The following is a 22,302-nucleotide window of genomic DNA, read 5'->3' on the forward strand; positions in this document are numbered from 1 at the left end:
GCTGGAACACAATGCCCGGGGCAGACAGGTGGGGACCAAGCAGCGATCGTCCAACCGAAAGCTCGAGGACCAAGATCAGAGCGACGCGACCTGCCCGTCGTGGCCTGTGCCTGCCCGGGGCTGCCTTTCAGTGTGTCCCATAGAGGTGCACACCCCTCACCGCAGGCACGGCCCCGAGCGCCCCAACACTGCCACGCGGGGCTGCCTGGGAGCGGAGTCAAGGATGTGGACAGCTGGCACGCTGGGCGCACACACGCTTTGAGTTTTGTGCCTGAGGCTGGTTGTAGGTGAGAAACTCGAGTGGGGGAAGAGGGCCCAGCAGACGGCTCAGTGCCCATGGCCTCGAGAGGCTTGAATGCTCCCAGCTGGTGGCACTAACTCACTCTCATAAAGTGGCAGCTCTGTTTAGAGAAAAATGCCCTTTATCCACAAAAACCCAAAAACCAACCAAACAAACAAAAGCACTCCGGCTGCTAGTCTGGCTGCTGAGGGATGTGAGAGAGATCTAAGAAAGTGATGATTCTTAAGCCAAGATGCAGAAATGTGGTCAGCTTCATTGTGGACAGACTGGGTGTGTGAGGTGAGCAGAGGCTGTATATACCTGCCACAGAAGGAAACACTGAGTAAATAAAAGAATCAGCGCTTAGGGAAATCTGAAAAGAAGGTTATACTTTGTGCTATGAAAACCCGCACAGGAAACTAGTGACTGACAATGGAATGTCATTTGGGGTCCCTTTGGATAAAATAGGGGACTCCGGAAGGCCCTGGAATGCAGTCCCTGACAATGCCAGGACTGCTGGTGGCTGTGTGGCACCCTCCTCTTCCTCCCTCGCTTGTCTCACCTGAGCACTAATCCCTAACACCCACCACAAATGTCTCCTCCTCTGCGCAGCCTTCTCATGCAGGTTCCCACAGTATTTGGTGAACACGTGAACTCTCGCAGTAAGAACATTTACTGGACTGTTTCCTAATCTGCCCCTGCACCAGCCCGTGAGCTCCATATGGGGGTGGAAGCCCCAACAACAGCACCTCAGGATGCTGAGTGGCCACACACACACACACACACACACACACAGTTGCACACATGCTCGGGCATTTGGATCAGCTGACAGACAGGTATGCCAATTTGCAAATGGCAGTATGGCTTTTTCCAAAAACTCCAAAAATTCAGAACACCCGAAAGGGGCTTTCAAGGAGGCCTTTAAAAGGATTCAGCCGATTTACCTATCAGTCACAAACAAAAAAGCCACAAGGAAGCGCACTGGAAGGAGGGCGTGACACATGCAAAGCTGGGTGTCCCTGTTGTGGGCAAGGACGCTTGCTGGGCGCTGGGGACACACTTGTTCTCAAACCTGATTATTGATAGGCTAGTGAAGAGTTTTGGTGAACCAGAGAGGTAGACGAAGATGGAAATCATGTTCCTTGTGGAGGGAAATGTGTGATTTGTAGTCAATGTCACTGAACTGGTCAAACGAACCAACTCCAAGGAGGTGTATTTATTCTCAAGTGATCACCGAGTACTGCTATGCCCTGGGCTCCATGCTGGGCCTTGTAAACATAGAAGGGAACAGGGCAGACAAGGTCCCTTCTCTCCTGGAGCTTGGACAGGCCAAAAGCCAACACAAACCACGCAGGAATCGGGGCAGGGCGGCCTGGAGGACAAGCCTTTAGAGAGGAGGCCAGGGGCCCAGACAAGCTGGCCTTCAAGGGCTGGGGGAGCTGCCCGTGAAGGGGAGTGAACGGCCCAGGAGGGAAGGCGCCTGATGCGCCCCCCAGGTGACAGGCGGCTGGTGTGGCAGGAAAGGGATGGAAGGTAAGAGCCTGACTGGGGTACGTAATCTGCGTTTGCCCGAAGCACAGGGTGAGCAGTGACTATGGATGATTTATCTTCTAAGCAAACTATTCTGGCTGCTCTGAACAGAATGGAAGACTTGGCTTTTCTGAGCCTTGGTTTCCTCATCTGTCAACAAGGCTGACGGTACTGATCTCGCGGAGCAGATACTGTGACTGAGTGAGATTTTGTGGAAGGCTGATTGATTAGCACTGTGTCTGGTGCACAAGAAATGCTCAGTACCTCAACATTATTATATAGTGTTTAAACGGTCCTAAATATTTTTGAAATGTTTCTCAGCCTCCAGCGGCGACACAGCATTGTCATGCACCCCCCGGCGTGTGCGCAGTCCAGTCCGTTTGCTCCACAGGCTAAGTGTGCACAGCACAGGGAGCCCCACACACTGGTGGCCCCGACTTCAGGATGACTTACCCCAAGGAACTGCGCCTTTGTTTGGGGGCCCGTGAGGTAGTGGGCTGGGAGGGTCAGACAGGGTTCTCTTGTGTCCGGGTGGTGGGGGAGGAGGCCGCTTCTTGGACAGGGTGGAGGTGCCACTAGAGGTCTGGGTGCTTAGAGGGAGTGTTGAAGGTGGGCCAGTTGGACCTAGAAGGAACCGAATGGGGCAGGAAGGTTAATCCCGGTCTCACAGAACAGCCAGTATGCAGTCACTTCCACACATCGAAGGTGGCACAGCACAGAGAGGGACAAAAGCGCGAGGCTGGCTGTGGCCAGGCCCATCAACCCAGCGACTCATAAACAGGGTTTTCAAAAATTGCTGGGGGGTGGGTGGGTGGTGAAGACAACAAGGGAAAGGCAAGTATGTGCTTTTAAGAGACAGAATGCCAATCAACTTGACATGCTGATGCATTTAGATCACTTAGGTATAATGGAAAAAGAAAACACACATCTTCTACCAGCAAGTCACTGAAACCATCACAGAATCCACTGAGGAAGAAGGCACACAGCTCTGCCAGCGAAACCAATGGAGAAGGAGAAGAGGGGGGGCAAGGGGGGGCCGCAGCCTGGAGGGGCCGCAGGTGCAGACGGGAGGCGTTCACAGGACACGAGCTTTCTCCCCACGACAGCTTTTTCTTTTAGTCAGAAAACTTTGCCTGAGTTTTTAAAGAATGACTTTTATAAACAGTGAAGGATCTAATGTAAAGAGCTCCTCAGAAAAAAAGAGAAATCCAAAAACTCTTTTTTCCTCCAATTCTGAATACTGTTCTGGAAATCATAAACCACCTATTACATGGAAAGCCAGACCAGCTTATATAAATTAGACATTGATGCCTCAGATTTAAAAAAAAAGACTCAACTTTCTCCAGAGGTAAAGATGGGATAGCGATAATCCTGTCGTTATACACATACGCGCCTGCGCCCTACTACTGCAAAAGTTGACTTTCTTGAACTAAGAAAAGGAGTTGGTTTGTAAAAGCTGTTATGGGAGCAGCTGTTAGCTCTTTTGTTTGTGCAAAGTGACAGGGAAGTGGCTGCTGTGTGCCAGGCACTACAGACTGGGCACCAAAACACCTCTCTCTCTGCTTATCACAGGGGTAACTGCTTCCACAAGCATTACAAGAAAAAAAAAGTTAAAAAAAAAAAGAAAAGGAGAGAAACAAAGAAAAGCTAAGAACACTGCCACACCAAATGTTTAACACAGGATGGTAGATACCTGATGATCCAGAAAGGCTCCAAAAGAGCTTTTTACATTCTGTGTATTGAAAGAAAAACTTTATTATTGCAGGCCTCCTTCCTTCATAAAATAAGCGTTGCTATTTTCCATTGCTTCTCAAAGATAGTCTTGCCTTGGGAGTAACTGCCGTTAATCTCGAAGGGCCTCCATGGCCCTAGCTGTCCAATTTATCCGCTCAGTGCTGCGCTGCGGTGCCTGGCGGAAGCCTTCCCCTTCCCCCAATCAATGCCTAATTGCGGCACCAGTCACTGATTTCAGACACTATTTTATTTTTGTAACAATAAAGTCATTGTTTTTGCAGCCCTGCACTTGTAGAACACTTTGTAGTTTTCAAAGTGTGTCCGTGTATGCTATTCCCCTTGATTTTCATAACGACCCTGGGAGGTATGTGAGTGGGGAATTACAGCCCCAACTTTGCCAGGAAAGTGGGGGCTTGGCATCATTAGGGTGATAGCCATGTGGGGACAGTGAGGAGCTCCCCCATCACACGATGCTCCTATTCCTGAAAGCCAGGGAGCATTTCCTGCGTTTGGCGCACAGAAAAAAACAACAAATGCCCATGAGGAAGTGTAACTCTCCTCTTGGAAATCAAGGAAGACTAGATTATAGACAATGATGAGTGAGGTTCTCCAGCAAGTTCATCTTTATCGCCACCTAAGGGTTTTCTGAGGCACTGCATCTGAAAAGTCATTCAATCAGTCCCAAATCCTGGAAACAAAAACTGCCAGACAAAATGCTCATGGAGCGATGTCTTCCAATCCAAGTTGTGCGTAAGATTTCAGGAGTGATCAGACCAGAGCTGTCCTGTAACCCACAATCAAGCAAAACTATGCCTCCGGAATCATTTCAAAACTAAGGGGCCAGTGTCCCACGTGTCATCGCAGGCCTTCTTCCCAGCAGCTGCGACAACCTGCAATGCGATGTCTTTGCTTGCGTGTTTATTGCCTGTCTGCCTCGCTGGCCCGCAGGCTCTATGAGGACCAGGCCCTGGTGTATAAGTAGGGTGAATTTAGTAATTTAATATTGAATTAACGGATGAATAAACTGCTACTTCTATCATGGTAAGGCTAGTAATCGATTCTTAAGAAAGACTTATGTCTCATTTAGAGAGAAAACAGGGAGGGACAGCGTTAAGTCTGAAGAGGGATATTCAAGACTATAATGTAATTTCATAGAAAACTCAACACACGCAGACCTTCCTACTGCTTTGTAATAGGAGCTACGGAAAGGAAGATGCCACACAGTCTTCTTGCGGGTTAAAGAAGGTTGAAGAACACTCTTTTGGACTCCAGATAAGCAGACTTAGTTTGTTTTTAAGATTTAATGAGCCCAGACACTTTCAAAATGAGTAACTAGTCTCCAAGCACGAAAAAGGATGTTTTATGCAAAGTAACTCTGAGTACTGGATCAGTCAGGAAAGAAGCAATTTTGGCCAAAAAACAAACAAACAAAAGCTACAACAAAAGAAAATGAACAAACAAAATAATCAGAATTAAACAACCTCAAAAAGGAGGCAGGATAAACAGGTGGAGGGATGGCGAGAACTTGGACAGCTGATTTTCTCCCCTTAACTCCACCAGGGCCTGAGGAAGTTAAGAACATGCTTCAGATTGCTTTTGCCACTGATAGCATCTATTATGTCAAATTATCTTCTAATCCTTTTTCTTAGAAGTATGGGTCTAGTCTTCCAAAGCTGCTACCAATAACGCAGGTTAAAAAATTAGTTGAAGGTCTCAGCTGAGAGAGAGGAGGTGCATCTCAGCTCCTCCCGGGGGCTCACACGCCTGGGCCACTGTCTGCATCTCCAGCAGCCTCCCGGTCACCCATCTGGACGTTCTGCCGTACCTTCTACTCTAGTGGTCTCCACTGAACCCGCTGGGCTGTGTCTCAGTGTCATCAGCTCGGGACGCCTCTCCCTGAGGGCTAACGCCAGAGGTGGCCCCGGCGAATGGCCAGAGCTCCGAAAGCTCCCACGCCGCCCCTGGCAGCCTGCAGGCTGCAGCCCTGCTCCCCGCTCCTGGTCCCAGCCCCTCCGACTCCGAAGAGGCTGCAGCCATCCCCTGAGGCTCACCCGGGAACCGGTATTTCCTCTGTTCCCTACAGGCCTGTTTATGGAAAAACAATATATCCTTGGACCACAGAGGAAGTTCGAATAAAATCTCACTAGATAGGGCTCCATCTTTAACAGCAAAGAGGTCTATCCACTTAAGCCCAAAAAACTGTCCTGAAAAAGCATCCGCTTACACCTACATATAGATTAAAAAAAAAAACAAAAAGAACACAAAATAAAATCCAGTCCTAAAAATCACAATCAACATGCTTTTCAAATCTCCTCCGTTTCCTAAACTCTCAAGAACTCTCATTTCCTGAAACTCACCTTACTGACACCCTGCAGTGAGGACCATCTATTTTCGGGGTAAAGAGACCTAAGGCTCAGAGAGGTTAGGTCCCTGGTCAGTCACAGCAAGTGAATCTGGCTGTGGGACCCCAGCCCGGGCTCTCAGCCTGGGCAATCAGGCGCTGCTGCTCGTCCTGGCCTGGCACCGTGTCCCCTCTGCTGGATTGCCACACGCAGGCGAGCTCCCTCCTCACCTTCAAGTCTTCTGCTGTTAGGGGTCAGCTCAAGCATAGCCTCATCCGAAGCCGCTTCCGACCCGCCCCCTCTGCCCTGGAGCCACTGCCTTTACCTCTGAACTTCCAGCAGGACTAACGTCACTGAATGTCCTACACCTGCCTTTACGCTAACATTTTCTTTTCCTGGCCTTCCTGGCCGTCAGCTTCTGTGGGACAAGATCTGTATCATCTTTCCCTCAGTGCCTGGCAGGTCTGGGCACCTGAGATGAGGCTACGGTGTAAGGCAGGAGGATTCTTTTCTGGTGTCTTCATACCTCTGGTTGTTGGTAAAACAGAAGACCCGGAGGTCTTCCATGCTGGGAGACCAAATAAAAGTAGATGGTGATCAAAGAGAAACAAGACCCAGAAGGTGGCTTTAAAAGTTATCCTGACAATCTCTGGAAGAAAACCTGTCTGTGTAATTCCAATATTCTAATATGCCATATACGTGTAAATGACACGTTATTATCTATATAACTCTGGAAAAGGCAAATGAAAAACTTCCCATTTTCTAATGGTTTTTACCGTGTAGCGCTTAAAGGGGTAGAAAGTTTGTTACTTTAGAAAGTAGATAAAGACACAATATGCTCATTTAGAGAGGAATCATATGTGTGTGGAAGGAAGGAGCTATTATCACCTCCATGCTCAGATGGGGAAACTGAGGCACAGCGAGGCAGCTGACACCACGGACGTCAGCAGAACCGACCAGGACTCCCACACGGCAGTGTGAGGCCCACAGTGACACAGCGCTGCAAGCAGAACGTGGCTCTTGCGATTCACTTGTCCTTCGATTCCCTTCCAGGACACTGATAATTAAGGGAAAAGCGCCGATCCAAGGGCTCAGGGCTGGTCCTTCAGCAGTCGTACGTGCGCCCTGTGCCCCAGAAGCACACCAGGGCCCCTCTGCTCCCCCTCCACCCCTGGCAGTCACGGCCTCTCGGTTTCAAGCCTGTGCTAGCGTCCATTGCTGATGGCAAAAATCACAGCCATGGTCTTGTCCAGCAAGGTGACAGGTGTGTCACGATATAACAAGGACTGGGGGAGACAGAAAATTAGGCCAAAACGAACAAGCAAACAAACAAACAAACAAAATCCAAGACGAATCAAAGACAGCCCACAGCAGGCTTTAACATCAAACCACGCAAACGGCTGTCTCTCCATGAGAGACAATCCCAGGAACCGTCGCTCGGAATAAGAGCAATGCGGCTCACAGGGTAACACCTCCCAGGCAAGTGTGAACCACGCGGAAGGCAACGTTCATGACGGCGGCCGCCTTCGTGTGCTGAGGAAGCCCTCCCCGGTCCACTCCACTCCGCTCTAACGGCCGCAGACCTCCAGCGACGGGCAGAGGGACGGTGTATAAGAGCTGGACGCAACTGAGTCTGGGCCTAATGCCGCCAGCATTGTAGAGAAACGCTGCCAGCAAGTCAACTACTACACCCCCGGGTCATCCGGCTTTGTGTTAGGAACGTCCCCTGCTGACGGTGGCCACGTCCTTCTAGGGACATGCTCCCACTGCGTCTGCTGCTCGTTCTTCTGACAAGCCCGGACAGAGCCCTGCCCCTCTGTGCCAGGGGCCAGGAGCGCAAGGAGGCCCACTCACAGCCTCTGGGCTTCAGGGCGTCTGTCTCGTGCCCGGGGAGGGGGAAAGAGACTTCTTGACCGTGTCCCCTGACCTCCGAGCTGAGCGGCTCCTTCCTTCCCGCCCCTACGGCGCATGCGACTGCCTCTAGAGGCACGTGTCCCTGCCTCCTCTCCCACTGGAGTGCGAGCTCGGAGGCTTGAGTGCTTTCTCCAACCCCTCACTTCACCCCCCGGGTCCAGAAGATTCGGCGAGCTAAGCACGCGCGGCAGGACGGAACGAACTCCCACTACTGAGTGCTCGCTGTGCGCTCTCATTTCATGGACGCTGTCCATGTGCCCGGAGCATCGCCCCAGCCAGGCAGACGCCAGCCCTGGTTGTTCAGATGGAGCCCCTGGCACTCAGCAAGAGCAGCTAACTGTGGGAATGTGACCAGGACAAGGACTGGGCTGGCACTTAGGTGGGGAGGAGCCCCAGTCTCCCTGGGTGGGGCAAGGGGGAGAGGACTTCTTGGAAGAGGAGAAAGCGGCGCCTGGCTCCCCAGGGCCTCACGGCTGCCAGGCGGCTGTGCTCTCCAGATTTATATCCCTTACAGCAGGTTCCTCTCCAACCAGGTTCTTTCAATGAGGGTGTTCAGTCTTTTCACCAGAAGTGAGGGCAAGGGTAGTACCTGGTTCGTATTCTTTGTGACACGGAGCAGTCATGAACACGCATTTACGGAGGCCCTGAGCAGGCCAGGCTCGGGCCTGACTGAAGGAGGGAGCCCATGTTACAGAAAACATGTACAAAGTGCAGGATTACTACTTATGTGGCATTCAGAGGGGATCCGCCACGCTGGATTCTAGGGGACTGCCTGCCTGAATGGGTGGGGATGAACTGTAATGGGCCTATCAGTTGTTCATGTTTCTAAAAGCTTGACAAGTTAGTTCTTTCCAGTAAGTTAAATAAGCTTCTTGGGGTCGAATTTATCATGCGTTTACTTACCAAATCCGTTCTTTGAGTTCAGGAACTGGCGTCATGCCGGTTTCACGATACTGAGCCCCTGATAACTTAGCAGACAAGCTCACTCGGACCCCCGTTCCTGAAAGGACCCGGCTGACAGTTGCCGAGGCCCAGAGCCACAGTCCCGCCTTCCACGGGGTGCTCACTGCGGGCCAGCCTGAGCTAGATGCTGCCTGTCCTCCCCACCCACCTCCCCGGCTGCCCAGCTCAGCTCAGGTATAGCCGGCACCACTGCTGTACAAAAGGTATGGAATCGTACCACGGGAGGAAACGGCAGTCCTGTGGCTTGCAATCATTCAGACACAGTCACACACACTCTAAGCATAAGCACGTCCCAGCCCTTTCCAAGGACCTGCTTGTGAGGGACGTCACGCCGCTCCCCACACCTTTTCACGCTCTGGTGGCACCGAGAGCTGCAGCCTGACCATCCTCACAGGGGTCCCCCACGCGACTCAGGGCTCTGCATTTCATGACATGCTTTCTCCATGGACTGTCCCCCAGATTCTGGTGACAGTTCCACCGGGAGGGCAAGGCAGAGATGGACCATCTTCCCCAACATGGAAAAGAAGAAACTGAAGATCTGGTTTGACAAATCCTAAGGCCCATTTTAATTTTCTGTCCCGTTTCAGCCACCGCGTGACCTGAAGTTCCTTAATTTTCCTAGAGCTCAGTGCCCTTCTTGTGCAATGGGGTATGGATGCAGACAGTCTCTCAGCCTCCTTCTCACTCTCAAATACCTTGGTTCCATAAGCTAAATTTAGCTTGAACATGAAAGACAAACCCATGTTGGCAAACCGGAGGAACTTCTAGTCTCAATAAATGTTAAGTCGGGGGCGGGGGAAGCGGCTCATCACCAGTGAGGAATTTCTGCAAACTTAAATTTATGGCCCTGATTTAGTCTCGCTGGACTTCACGTCTGAAGAGAGGTTCGGCAGCAAGCGTCCCCGTCGAAGGCCCCGGGATGGTGAGTCTGGGGACCTGAATGGCTGAGTCTTCTGCCGCGGACTGAGCTCTGCTCAAGTACAAGGAGGCTTTGCTCCAAGGCAATTTAACTCAAACTTCCTTGCATTTTGATGAGGCAGCTGGAGTTTCTGGAAAATACTCCCGAGCTAGATTCAGAACGACTCTTTCTCCTTTCCCCCTCCGTCCTCCCCCGATTAGCGGGGACTCTAACCTGCGAGTCCGTTTCCGCCTCCCCAGAAGCCACCATCCCTCAGAGCCCCCCAATCACAGCACAGACCTCAGCGGGTCCAGGCACCCCGTTTTCATGCAAAGGGGTCTGCCAGTTCAACAGAATGAAATGAAAAGGAAAAAAAAAACCAAACCGGAAGGGCCACAAAACAGAGGAGCTATCTCTACACAGAGCATCAGCTGCTCTTCGGCCACGCCTTCCGAGAGCCCCATTCTGAACATCACCACGCCCCGCAATGTGCGGCTCCTGCGCTTGGCTAGAGGCAGGATGGACCCGTTTCAAGCCCCTTACAAGAGTTGCGAGAGGGCTGTGCTCCAGTGTTTCACAGCACAGGCCAAACCCCCGCAGGTCAAACCCCACTCAGATGGCCTGCTGTGCGCATCCTGAAAGGACATCCTGATCGTAGTCGGCAGGGATCTCTCTTTCCAGCCACGGGAACTGTTTTTTGAAGGGGGCAGTCTGTCCTCAGCTGACCACAGCTGCGACGGCCCAGTCCTAAGGACTTCTTTTGGCAGCTGGTTCATCACAGAAACTCGGTCTTTGTCCCCTGGGCCTTTGGTGAAGAGCTAGCTGGGATTTATTCAAGGCAGATATATGCTCGGCATTGAGTCAGATGGTGTATTTTGTGTGCCCCCTTGAGATAAAATTACAGAAAGGGGCGCAGGGGGGTGAGGGAGGCTCTGGTCCCCGGGACTCCGGCATCAGTCTCTCTTACAGACTTTTTCCAAGGTTCTCAGTTATCTGTGGAGCCAGGCGGTCACCACGACGTTGGGGACCACAATGAGGGGATGGGAACCCTTTCAGGGCACCTTCCTCGAAAAGCTGATTTGGCCTGGAGGTGTCTCGCGGCCCTCTCTGCCGGTTAGGAAGGGACGCGCCACTCTCCCCTGCTGGGGAGCCTCCCCGCCCCGTGAGCGGCGACACAGCGCTCCCTCGGCGCAGAGCGGCAACATGAGGTATCGCCGGCGATGCGGAAAGCAGCGTTCGGACGCCTCATTGAGGTACGTTCCGGCCTCTGCATGGAACGGTAAGAAAAACACTGCCAGGCTGAGTTTCTGGCTTACACGTGCTGTCACGGTCACGGTCACTGGTTATCTTTGATGAGAAGTATTCATGCCAAAACCTTAATTTAACTTTTCTCCGCTATTTTATGATCTCTGAGGCCATTTGGGGTCTCTCTAAGAACACAGCTCCCATTTATAACACCATCTCAATGGAGAATAAGCTCTGAGAAAAAACACTGTTTTGAATAAAGCTCACATTTCCCAGAAAATAGCCCCAGTGTGATTCAAATAGGCACGGCATTGTGTAGGGAGAGGCCCCCAAACCTGTGTTAGCCCAAGCTCAGCGCCCAGGGAGAACCCTGCGTTTGGATGTACTGGCTGAGAACAAGCCCAAAGCTACAGCTTGGGGGACCTCCCGGCTCCCCACCCCACTTCAACGTTGGCATTTCTGTGTCCTGATCTGTCCCTGTCCCTCTGACACACAGACTTCCTGGACAGGGCACTTTCTGTGGATTCAGGACACAGGACAAGCACTCCGCTGCCAGAGAACAGCGTGGGGGCCAGCAGCACCCCTAGCCCCGCGGGGACATGGGACGCGCCTGCCTAATAACCTCCCCCGGGGAAGATCCTGCTGCAGGTCGTGTCTCATCAGGGGGCACAGGAGGGTGGGCTCAGGTCACACAGGGCCTGGGCCAGCCCCCGGTCAACCGACAGCCTGAGGCAGTTACTCAGCATCTCTGAACCACTGTCCCCTTGCCCGCACCTGCCCGCAGCTGCAGTGCCCGCCTCGTTAGTGAACATGAAAGGAGAAGGGCTGGGCTTAGGGCCTCCAGGGCCCTGTAACTGTGACGACCACCACTGCCACCGACACCCAAAAAGAGGCAAGTCAGTGCCGGGGAAAGGAACCTTCAAAGAACTGAAATCCCACCTGCATTACAGAGGGAAGAGCCCAGGTTTTGGATGCTATGTGGACCTTGGGTGGAACCGCAACTCTACCATTCACCAGCTACATGACCTTGGACATGCCACTCTACCTCCTTGAGCCTCCGTTTCCATATCTGTAAAATGGGCACAAAGCGCGCAGAGCGGGCGGGACTGCTGAGAGGAGAACACAGAGAACGCGTGAGGAGTGCCCACAGCGCCGTCTATCTTGTTGCTCGCACTGCCATCCCAGTCCATACTCTGCCACTCAAGTGCACCTTGCACTTTCTACCTCAAGGCTGGACACGCTCCTAGCTCTGAGGATGGCGTCACGGGGCCCTTCTCAAAGCCCGTACCTTTTCCGGCGTTTCTGGGGGGCAAGGGAGGTGCCTCCGAGGTGGGCGACGTGGGCGAGTCTGTGCTTGTGGAGACGAAGATCTGGTTGGTGAAGGCGCCGTAGGAGAGCCGCTGCTTGTCCCGTGGCGTGCCGAAGCCCGGCAGTGACAGCTTGTCCTGGGGGGAGATGCTGGAGGAGTGGCAGAAGCTCTGAGGTCGCGGCGAGCGCTCCTTCTTGATGGGGCTCGGCTGGCAGGTGAGATAACAGTGCAATGGGTGAGACAATACTCCAGGCTCCCCCACAGGGCGGGCTCCCGTGGGAACCTGGGCCCATTAGGTCACCCACGACGACAGCCCAAGAGCCACCTCACAGTGCAAGGGAAGGAAGCGGACCTTGAACTTCTGATCCTCATGTCACCATTCCCAGGGGCACATTAGGGAGACACTGTTAGGGATCCGCAGTGTTCAGAAGCACAAGGTCACAGTTAGATTTAATGTCTAATCAACAAATGCCTCCCCGGCGCAGGACAATTTCGCCAACATGTGAACACATGCCCACCCATCTCTAAGTTGACTACATTGAACTTCCTTGCAGTTCAACCATTTAACATAGAAGTTCTCAGTCCTCACCTCTCTTCTCATTTTGCATCCTCTTAGAAAGTAATCTCAGCCACACCCGTGGCTTTGACTGACACCTAATGCTGATGACTCAGACCTGTAGGTCCAACTCCAGCCTCTTAGATTCAAAACCATTTTCGATTGCCTGTGCAGTGGCCTTGTGTTTGCGCTCCTGGTGACAGCTTTAGCACCCGTGCAGCTTTCCACGTTAGGAACCTTGTGTCACCCAGAGCCGCCAGGCCACACACAGAAAGCTCAGAAATACCCCCCAGACCAATCTGTCCTGCGGGAACCCACCAGCTCCCGGCCTTCCTGACCTGGGCTGCCCGACCCTGCGCGGCAGCCCCCTGGCTCTCTCTCCACCAGTGAACGGGAAGGCCACCACTCACACGGTGCTCCTAACCTGCCCTCAGGTCTCCAGGCTCCAGCATGACCCTGGGCCTTTGCACATGCTGTTCTCCCCTCCGGGAAGGATGCACGCCTCCTCACCTCTTTGCCTGGCTAGTGCCTCCCTACACTTAGAAGCCCACTTGCAGCTGCACTTCCTTGCTAAGGTCGTCACTGTGTGCTGAGGGGGAGGCAGCTGCTCTGTGCTCCGAGCACTTCTCGGTCATCTCCCCTGGCCCCCAGTAGAACAGTTGTCCATGCATGACAACTTGCCTCCTCTTGACGTGGCAAACGCCTTCAGATGCCTCTGCATGACCACCTTTGGCCATTCTTTACATCCTGCCTGGGAAAGAGGAAACACTCCACACATAACCAGTGAAAGGTGCATGAACAAACCTTCAGAGGTTAAGAACTGTCTACGGGAGTCAGACAGAAGTCGGTTTGATCCCTGAGACGGCCTCTGCCAGCTCTAAGGCTGCACACACGTTGCAAAATGTCTGTGTGTGTCAGTTTTCTCCTCTGTGATGCGGGGCAGTGACAATGCCACAGTGGACTGTCGGTAAAGACAATCTAAGGGGACATGGGTGATGTGCTTCCTGCTCCGAAGTCCATATCAAGTGCTCGGTAGGTGGCAGCTTATTCTTTATTCATTTGTGTATCAACATGTGCCCAGGTGTTTGGTCAGACACCAGCCTAGAAGTTACTTGGGAGATTTTTTTAGTATGCGATGCATTTAGATTTTGAGTAAAGGGGATTACCCTCCACAATGTGGGCGGGCCTCATCCAATTAGTTGACAGGTTTAAGAGAAAAGACTGAGGTCCCCTGCTGAGAAGGAATGCTGACTCCAGGCTGTCTCCACTCCCACGACTGTTGGGATTTCCAGCCTGCCCCATACATTTTGGATTTGTCAGGCCTCACGAGTGTGTAAGCCAACCCTGTAAAATAAACTCCTTGCTTTCTCTCCGTGTATACGCATCCTATTGGTTCTGTTTCTCTGGAGAACCCTGACTGACACAGCTGTCAGGTGGTGCCCAGCAAGGAGCAGAGTCTGAGCCCAGAAAACGGCCCTGGTCCATCAGGTCACAAGACCTGAACGACCTCACAAAGGCTGAGTCTTGTCCACATGGTGCAGAAAAATTAGGAGAAGCAGCTAGAACTTCAGAAGCATTTCTTACACTCACTTTGTCATCCAGATCATCGTCACTCTCGTCCATCTCCTCCTGGCGAAGATTCCATTCATATTCTACGTGCACGTGTGGGTTGAACTTTCCAGATTTAGCCTGGGAAAGCTGAAAGTAACAGTGGGTGTGACCATTTTAATTCAAATGCCAACATTATAGCAACACTGAGCAAACACCACCTTATTCCTAGCTCCCGGTTAACCATCAGCAGCTACATTACAGGCAAAACTCTGACTGTACAAGCTAGACTGCTGGCAGCCGGGCTTCAAGAAACTGCAAAGAATTGCAGGCATGGCCTTTTTCAGTTTGATAAGTTGACTTCTCGCCAAAATGTAAAGCTTTCTGAAGTATTACTAAAATGAGCCTCAAAACAGCCAATTCTTGGCTGGAAGGCAAACTGTGAAGCGTGAGAGGTGGGCCTGGGAGGTCAGACAGTCCCAGTGCAACCCACGCCCCACTCTCCCTCCTAGTCCAGGGGCGGGGTAACCAGAGCGTCCTCCAAGGGTCTTTAGTAACAAGAAAAGTGCAATGGCGGGCCTGGAACTCGACATTTAGCAGAAACTCAGGGGAACAGAACTTATCTGTCCCATCTCATCCTTTCCCACGGTTAAGAGAATCGTGTTCTGCTAAGGCCTGGAGCTGTAAGCAGCAACCCCTGGGATCAAAACAAGGTGAATGCGTACAGAGGCACAGAGAGAGGGGAACAGTGTGGTTAACATTTTAAAAACCACTGCACTCGGAATTCTACGAGCCCAATTTTGGGAATTGGCTTCCCACATAAATCTTTTCCGTTCAGCTACAGAGGAAGCCTAACGGTCTGGCAAGTAACAAGCATGACCCTGAGGCATGAGCCCATCTGGTAGTAAAACCTCTCACATGCCTGCGGCTCCCACGTCATAACTGCACTCCTAAGCCAGGCGGATGGCAAACATCATTTTTTTTCACACGTAGCCACAAGTGCCTGTCTGAATTTCATTAGCCAACGTTCAAACAAATGAATGTGCTGCTTGTATCCCCCAGTCCGGTTTCTGAGAATGACAGTCGAGAGCGGCCGATGTCTATCAGACGCCCCACTTTCAGTTCTGCTTACCAAATCTTCACACTGGGTGGCTTTGAGTCTCTTTGCTATGTCAAGGGCGGTCTCTCCAGCCTGGTTAACTAAAATCAGGGGAAAACAAATGTGTGTAATTATCCAGGATAGATCTTGAAAAGGCAAGAAACAATAATCAGATTACAGTGTGACATGCCAACCTTGGTTTTGGCCAACAAAGGCTCTCACTATAGTTATTAAGACACTTGGCCACGCTCTTACCGACATCCACGGTGGGCTTGCTCCTGAGGAGAAGCTTTAAACACTCGGGTTTTCCATACATACTACAGTAGTGCAGAGCGGTGTTTCCTAGGGCTGTCTGCTTGTCCAGGTTGCCACTGAAAAATTAAATTGTTAGAAAAAGATGACTTTCCAGCTGAACACTACAGATCAACCACTTATATCTGTGCTAACAACAGAGTCAAAGTTCAGGCCTACTATAAAATTGTGATGTCTCTCATATTACACCCACATTTATAAGCAACATGATGACAATAATGGTCAGCATTTCTTGAGTGCATACCATGGACAGACACTGTTTCTTTAGCTTTTCACGTGTCTTATCTCATTGAATCTTCACAAATGCCCAATGGGGCAGGTGTAATCACAACTTTTATTTTATAGATGAAAACACTCAGGCGCTGAGAGGATGAAGTGCCCACATTCAAGATTATCAAGACAGGGACGAGGGGCAGGGGTCTGAACAGAGGCGGTCTGCAGCCGGAGCTGCCACCCTTAACCCCCGTGCCGCTGAGTAAGGGGCTCGGGCATTTACACAACTTGTCTGGAGTCACATATGGGTTCAAATGCCCTCGCTATTTTGTTCCCTCTCCTTTGGATGAGCTCTAGTTCCTCCTCATAATCTGTATCTTACAGATCTACCCGATAAAGAATCCAGCAAGTCCAAACCTCCTGTGTTTAGTATCATACTCCTGTGAGTACGTCCCAAATTTGAAGTAGCTATTAGCCGCATACTCGGCGGTCTCATGATGAACATTGTGTGGACCTGTGCTGTTAAGTCTTCTCTCTTTCAACCACCCTAGTGTAGAGATAGGATTTTACATTTATCTAGGCCAGGGGTTGCTGACCTATATAGCCTGCAGGCCTAATCTGGCCCTCCACCTGTTTTTGTAAATAAAGTTTTATTGGAACATAGCCATGGTCACTCATTTGCATATCATCTATGGTTGCTTTCATAGGGCAGAGCTGAATAGCTGTGACAGAGACTTCATGGCCTGCAAAGCCTGAAACAGTATCTGGCCCTTTACAGAAAAAGCACGCTGCTTCCTGACCTAGGCCACTAACAGGACTGGTCTGTGTGAACTTACAAGGCATATTCAGAGCAAAAAAAAACATACCAGTTTTGTACAAGAAAGTCAACCAAATGGAGTGATGTCTGGTCTGCGGTTCGGACTGCAAGATGAAGGGCTGTCTCCCCGAGCTCCTAAAAAGGACAGGATAAGTATAGACGGGGTGGGGTGAGGGGGTGAGGTGGGGTGGCGCGTTGCGGGGAGCGGTCACGTGTCCTACTCCATCTAGAGCAGCTTCCTTTACATCAGTTACCCCAAAGTAATTATTACTAGCACCCTCTTTCACTCTCGAGATTGTCCAGATTTAGACAGGGCCACTTAGCACATCAGAGTCTCATTACAATCGTGTGAGTCATCTTGAAACAGGCCGTCCACATTCCTTCTGATCCCATGATTTCAGCACAGCCTCACCTGCCCGGATTCCAGGAGCGGTTCCATGAGCTCCACCCCTTCTGCATAGACTTGAATTAGTGCAAGTAAATCCCTGGATTTAACGGCCTTAAGCAATTCATTCAGTTTAGCTGGTGAAGAAGAACAGGTCTTCCTTGAAAACCTATGATCTACATACTTTGCTGTGATATATTCTTTCCGTACAGTCCTAAAATACAGCAAAACAAGACAAAGAACTGTTATTTTCCAAGAGTTAAAAAGATGTACATTTTTGTAGACCCACAGTTCTCTTTGAGTTATTTCAATTAATATACTTTTTTTCAACATTCAAACACACCAGGTTTTAGAGCAAGTTATTCCATCCAGTAGAGATGGAATGAAGAACCTGGTATATATTTACCAGCATGTGCAGGCCACCTATAGGTACAAAATTAACGGGCACACAGATCCGAGCTGGTTTCCTTTCCACCCTGGGCAATAGCATGAGACAGCTGCTATTTGCTACTACTTCAAACTCAGACACATAAAGTACATAAGGCAAATGAAAAGCTGCAGAAGTTCAAGCAATTCTAAAAGACCAATGAAAAGTTTTCAGAGCTTCGTGCAAAGGATTTTAGTTATCTGACATAGTCCTGTATCTTAACAGATAAGGAACCTGAGGCTCAGACGGGTTGTCATTAAAGCATTAATTCTCGGTAACCCGTGTTCATTAGTTCATTAGTGTGAAACACACCCAAGCAGGCTCTGGACAGGGCTGAAGCCTGAACACCTTTGTCAGCCAGACGCCCACAGGTTAGGTCAGGGTATCACATTTGTCCCTCAACAGCCTCCCCCTTTCTCCTGTGGCACTTATCACAGCCATGCCACGCAGTTAACTGCTGAGTTTCTGAGTGACAACCCACCTTCCTCTCTACATCCAGGTGTTGCGAGAACAGGGCTTATATCTCGTCTGTGTTTTGCTGTTTCCCAGCAGCTAACATGGTATGAGGCATAGAGGGAATGCTTGATATGCATTTGCTGAATTCAAGAAAAGTCACCTGCCAAGGGACCTACTGAGAGATTTTATTTTACGGCTTCAGAGTGAAAAAAACATGTCCCTCAGATGTCCCCCGTTAACAATTTTACTGCTTTGCATACTTGGTGCCTGAATAACCTCCAAGGAGGGGCTGGTAGAACGTTTAGGCAGGCGGCTACTTCATAATACCTTCCCTGCTCACAGGCTGGGGCTCAATCCTTCTTTCTATTCCTTTACAGCATTAAAAAAAACTTTCTTAAAAGTGCAAATTGAATATAAAAATTGTTCAGTAGGTATAAGGAGGCACATGACTCAAAGGCTGTTGATGGAGGAGGCTCCCGCTTACCTCTACCCCAGAGTAGGCACTTAAGCTTCCTGTGTACTTTCCCGTGTTTCTTCAAGCAAGCGCAATTTCAAATAAATGTTTATGTATTCATCACTGTCTAAATCTCTTTGGTGTCTGAGTCCAGATAGGAAATAGTGAGAGTTCAAAAGTGAGGAAATTTATCAGCAGATTTACCCAAAGAGTTTGGACTGCCAAGAGGGCTAGTGAGCTGGTTCTCCTGCCTCGCCCCGCCCCTCGCCCCGAAGGCGGGGTTGCGTCTTGCCCAGTGCCCTGCGCCTTGCGTAGCTTTGCTTAGCAGTAATCCTGGAGGCCGTCCCAGGTCGGGACGGAGGCAGTGTCCTTATGCTCACATGAGGTTGTGCAGCTGATACCATAAACCCTTCCATCAGATGCCCAGAGATGACGCTTGCTTTTGTTCCTCATCTCGCTCTATTACAGAACAGCAATGAGCACCCAGAACCGGGACTGCTCAGTCAAAGGCGGACACATCACTAATGGTGACAGACACGGTGAGTTGGCTCCTCACGGGCAGTGCACTGTTTGCATTCTCACCAGCTACATGGGAGAGATTCTAGAATGTTTGTTCCCCCCTAGTCTTGCTGAGTGGGCAGTTAGAGCATCCGGACTTTTGCCAATCGGAAAGGCATCTCCCACTGCTTTTGTGTCTCTTATTTATCACAACATGCCATGATTTAGAGATAATCGTCCTCATGGAGATTTATCCTCCAGAGCAGCTGCAACTCCCTAGGGGAAGGTGATGCTGAAAATAATCGGCGCATTCCAGAAATACATTTCAACATTCTTTCCCCTGCTCTGCTCTTTCCTCATACTGTGTTGCTTCTGCAGGGCAAAATACTATAACGACTAAGAAGTTTCTGGGGGGGTTCAGTTACAACGAGAGAATGGTAATGAATTCAGCATGTTCGAAGTACTTACATGTCACTTGACGGGGTGGGTTTTGGTGAGGGGCTTGGGAGGTTCGCTTCCATAATATCATTAAAACTATTATTTCCTACGTTCTTGGCCAGCTGTAACATAAACGGAACAGCACATAGCAAACTTCACTACTGGTTTAAAAGGTTTCTATTATTTGCTTTTGAGATTTCTGAATATGCGCTTTCCCTCACTTGGTTCAGAATACAAACCATCCATCCATCCGGTCAACATGTATGTGCTGAGCACATGGCCCGGGCCAGGCTTTGGAGTGCTGGAAACACAGAGACGGGAAACCACGTCCCTCCCCGGAGGACTTACTATGGACTAGAGGGACCACTGATAAGAAAAGGAGTAATTTTTACAGATACAGTGTGATAAATGCTAGAACAGAAGAGGGTGCAGTCCTACACCCATACACACAAATTGCCTGAATCAGATGCAGCAGGTTCCACATGTGAACCTAGGCTGAATGCGTCATGAACAACAATAGCGTTGCAACGGCCATCACGCCTCCTTTTAGACTGAGCAGACTGACTAGACAGAGAAGATAGGACTCCCTCATTCATGGGGTTCAAATTTAGACGCAGCAGGCAACTAATGAAGAGGCTCCAGGAAGCATTCTGCTTCTGGGTTCAAGATTCTTTCAAAAGTATTTGTCCTAAAGGTCCCTTGGTCATTCAGATGATTTTGGGATCTAAGTGAAGTTTAAGAAACATTCATGCAATCAGATTCCTGAAGTGAACCGGGTGCCCGGTATCAGCGCACTCTCCGAATTTCCTATTTCCGAGGTCAAGGGGCTCCTACAACACGAGACCGACCACCGTGCTCACACGGCCGAGGCTGCTGGCGGGGCGACTCGCTGCCTCGCCCTTGGGGTGCTTTGCTCCGGACAAGGCTAGCAATGGGCTAGGCTTTCAGAGTTCTGGAGCCCCGTCTTTGCGCCAGGGCCTTCTGTCTGAGGTGAAGCCCTGTTTTACGTCAAGCACTTTCACTGTTCATATCAAGACTCCCAGTGCCCCAGATTCGAACTACCCCGTAGGCCAGACCGGGCTTAGGACCACGGGGTGTTGTGAGAGACGCCCAGGGGCCTTCCGCCCCTTCACCTGTGTGCTGTGGGGACCAATTTAACTCGGATCAACGAGGGCTCCCCACGTGGGTGAATCACGACGGGAAGGGGAGGGCTATGAGCACACGGGCGTGTTCATCACCCTTTCCCACGTCACAGCGCTGAGCCCACACCTCCACAGCGCTTCCCCGCGCCGCCTAAAGCACTCACGGGGCCAGGAGTGACCGATTTTAGGACAGTAGCTGATAGGCCACTCTCAATTCACGTGTACTTTTACCAACTTACAGTGAAAATAGAGAAAAAAACCCTTTAGTCGTCATTTTTAGTAACATATGCCCTGAGGTAAAGTGAGTAGGTGAGTTCAACACCTACCCCTCTTTACTGCTTTTCAGTGAACCATATAAAACTGATTCCAAAAGAAAGCAGCTTTGAAAAGCGGCTCACCCCAGCAGGGCCAGTTTAACTGAACTAATTAGGGAATTGTGTGATTTACCAGTTCTTCAAACAGAAAACAGAAACAGTCAACATTACATAGGACAAAACTTACATTTTAAATATCTATGTAAATTACACAAAATTCAAGTTTGACAATTTTTGTACTCAGCAGAAGCAAAAACCTTAAAGCAATATATTATGTATATTCATGACAAGTTTTCTTCCAAAGTACAGGTCACTACTTACCAAGAGTTCAGAAGTTCCTAATTTGTCTAGTTCCAAAGACTGAATGCGAGAAATATGAACACCCATTTCCCTGTGGATGCCGGAACATTCTATACAGGTCAAAATACCCAAGTTGGTTGAAAGCCAGGTGGGTTCTGTGGAAAGGATTTTGAAGACAATGAACAAACAATGTATCTAATTTTAGTGTGCGAGCTACAGAGGAAGCTAAAACAGTAGAAGTAAAACTTTCAAACAATTACAAGGGGGAGATTTACATGGAAGAAGCAGATGCTTGCTGTTTGGCCTAGGGGCTATCATAGAACTTGACAGCTTGTCAGAGAGTAGAAAGTGTCCTAAGACAAATTTGAAAAAAACTTCCTTTCAACATCGAATGGAAAACAAAATTAAGTTCTTTATGCTTGTGAAACGGGAGACTTTTCCTGGGAGGCCCTGTGAACACCTCAGGCCTGAGAGAGGCGGTCCCTCCCGGCCAGCACAGTCCCGGACACGGACGCATGGCGGGCTTGCTGGGTGTGCATCACAGGGGGCTTTAACCTCCAGGTGACAGCTCGCATGAGCCCCTCCGCTTGGTGACAGCTTCTTCACAAGAACCTCCTGGTAACAGCTGGAAATACTGAACAGCGAATGTCTCTTTGGGAGACCGAAGCCTTTTCCACAACCCCAACGGCGCTAGAACAGGAGGGACAAATCTTTCTATTGCCAAAGCCTTCCGGACTTTCTGCGGTAAGCTTCTTTTTTATGGGTAGTACCCAAGTATTACCACCCCTCTGCCATGCCCTCACCCTGTGCGAGTCACAAAAATAGCAAAAAACGTGAGGCGTGTCCCTCAGGTGCCTCTGGCATTATTATAGAGAAGTCCATTTTCACAAGCGTCATGTCCTATACTACCTAAGAACAACAGGTTGGCATGCATGTTCTGACCCCTACTAGATGTGTGACCTTACGCCAGTCACTTCACTTCTGAGATCCCCAGTTTTCCCATCTGTAAAATGGGGATCATATTAGCATCATGCTCACATAACTTCTGTGAGGACTCAGAAAGATGCAAAACAAGTAGCACAATCCCTATGAAGCGCTGCATAACAGTTTGCTGCTGTCAGTGCCTCG

At 50.3% G+C, this 22,302-nt stretch overlaps 1 protein-coding gene across 2 annotated transcripts in view; it reads right to left on the reverse strand.

Annotated features, from left to right (window-relative positions):
* Nucleotides 1-22,302, reverse strand: part of ASAP1 (ArfGAP with SH3 domain, ankyrin repeat and PH domain 1) — a 231,886-nt gene that overhangs the window by 18,513 nt on the left and 191,071 nt on the right. The window contains exons 15-23 of one of the 2 annotated variants that reach the window (XM_054590497.1): nt 21,196-21,329; nt 19,449-19,540; nt 17,173-17,359; nt 16,810-16,895; nt 15,674-15,789; nt 15,452-15,519; nt 14,362-14,469; nt 12,195-12,423; nt 2,264-2,434 (exon numbers count right to left, since the gene is read on the reverse strand). In XM_054590497.1, the coding sequence (XP_054446472.1) occupies nt 2,264-2,434; nt 12,195-12,423; nt 14,362-14,469; nt 15,452-15,519; nt 15,674-15,789; nt 16,810-16,895; nt 17,173-17,359; nt 19,449-19,540; nt 21,196-21,329 (1,191 nt within the window). The remainder of the gene's footprint in view (nt 1-2,263; nt 2,435-12,194; nt 12,424-14,361; nt 14,470-15,451; nt 15,520-15,673; nt 15,790-16,809; nt 16,896-17,172; nt 17,360-19,448; nt 19,541-21,195; nt 21,330-22,302) is intronic. The other variant, XM_054590496.1, reaches the window with a different exon arrangement.

Source organism: Pteronotus mesoamericanus, unplaced genomic scaffold, assembly GCF_021234165.1.
Source record: "Pteronotus mesoamericanus isolate MK-2021 breed Mesoamerican mustached bat unplaced genomic scaffold, CSHL_Meso_final scaffold_174, whole genome shotgun sequence".
In the NCBI taxonomy this organism is placed as follows: Eukaryota; Metazoa; Chordata; class Mammalia; order Chiroptera; family Mormoopidae; genus Pteronotus; species Pteronotus mesoamericanus.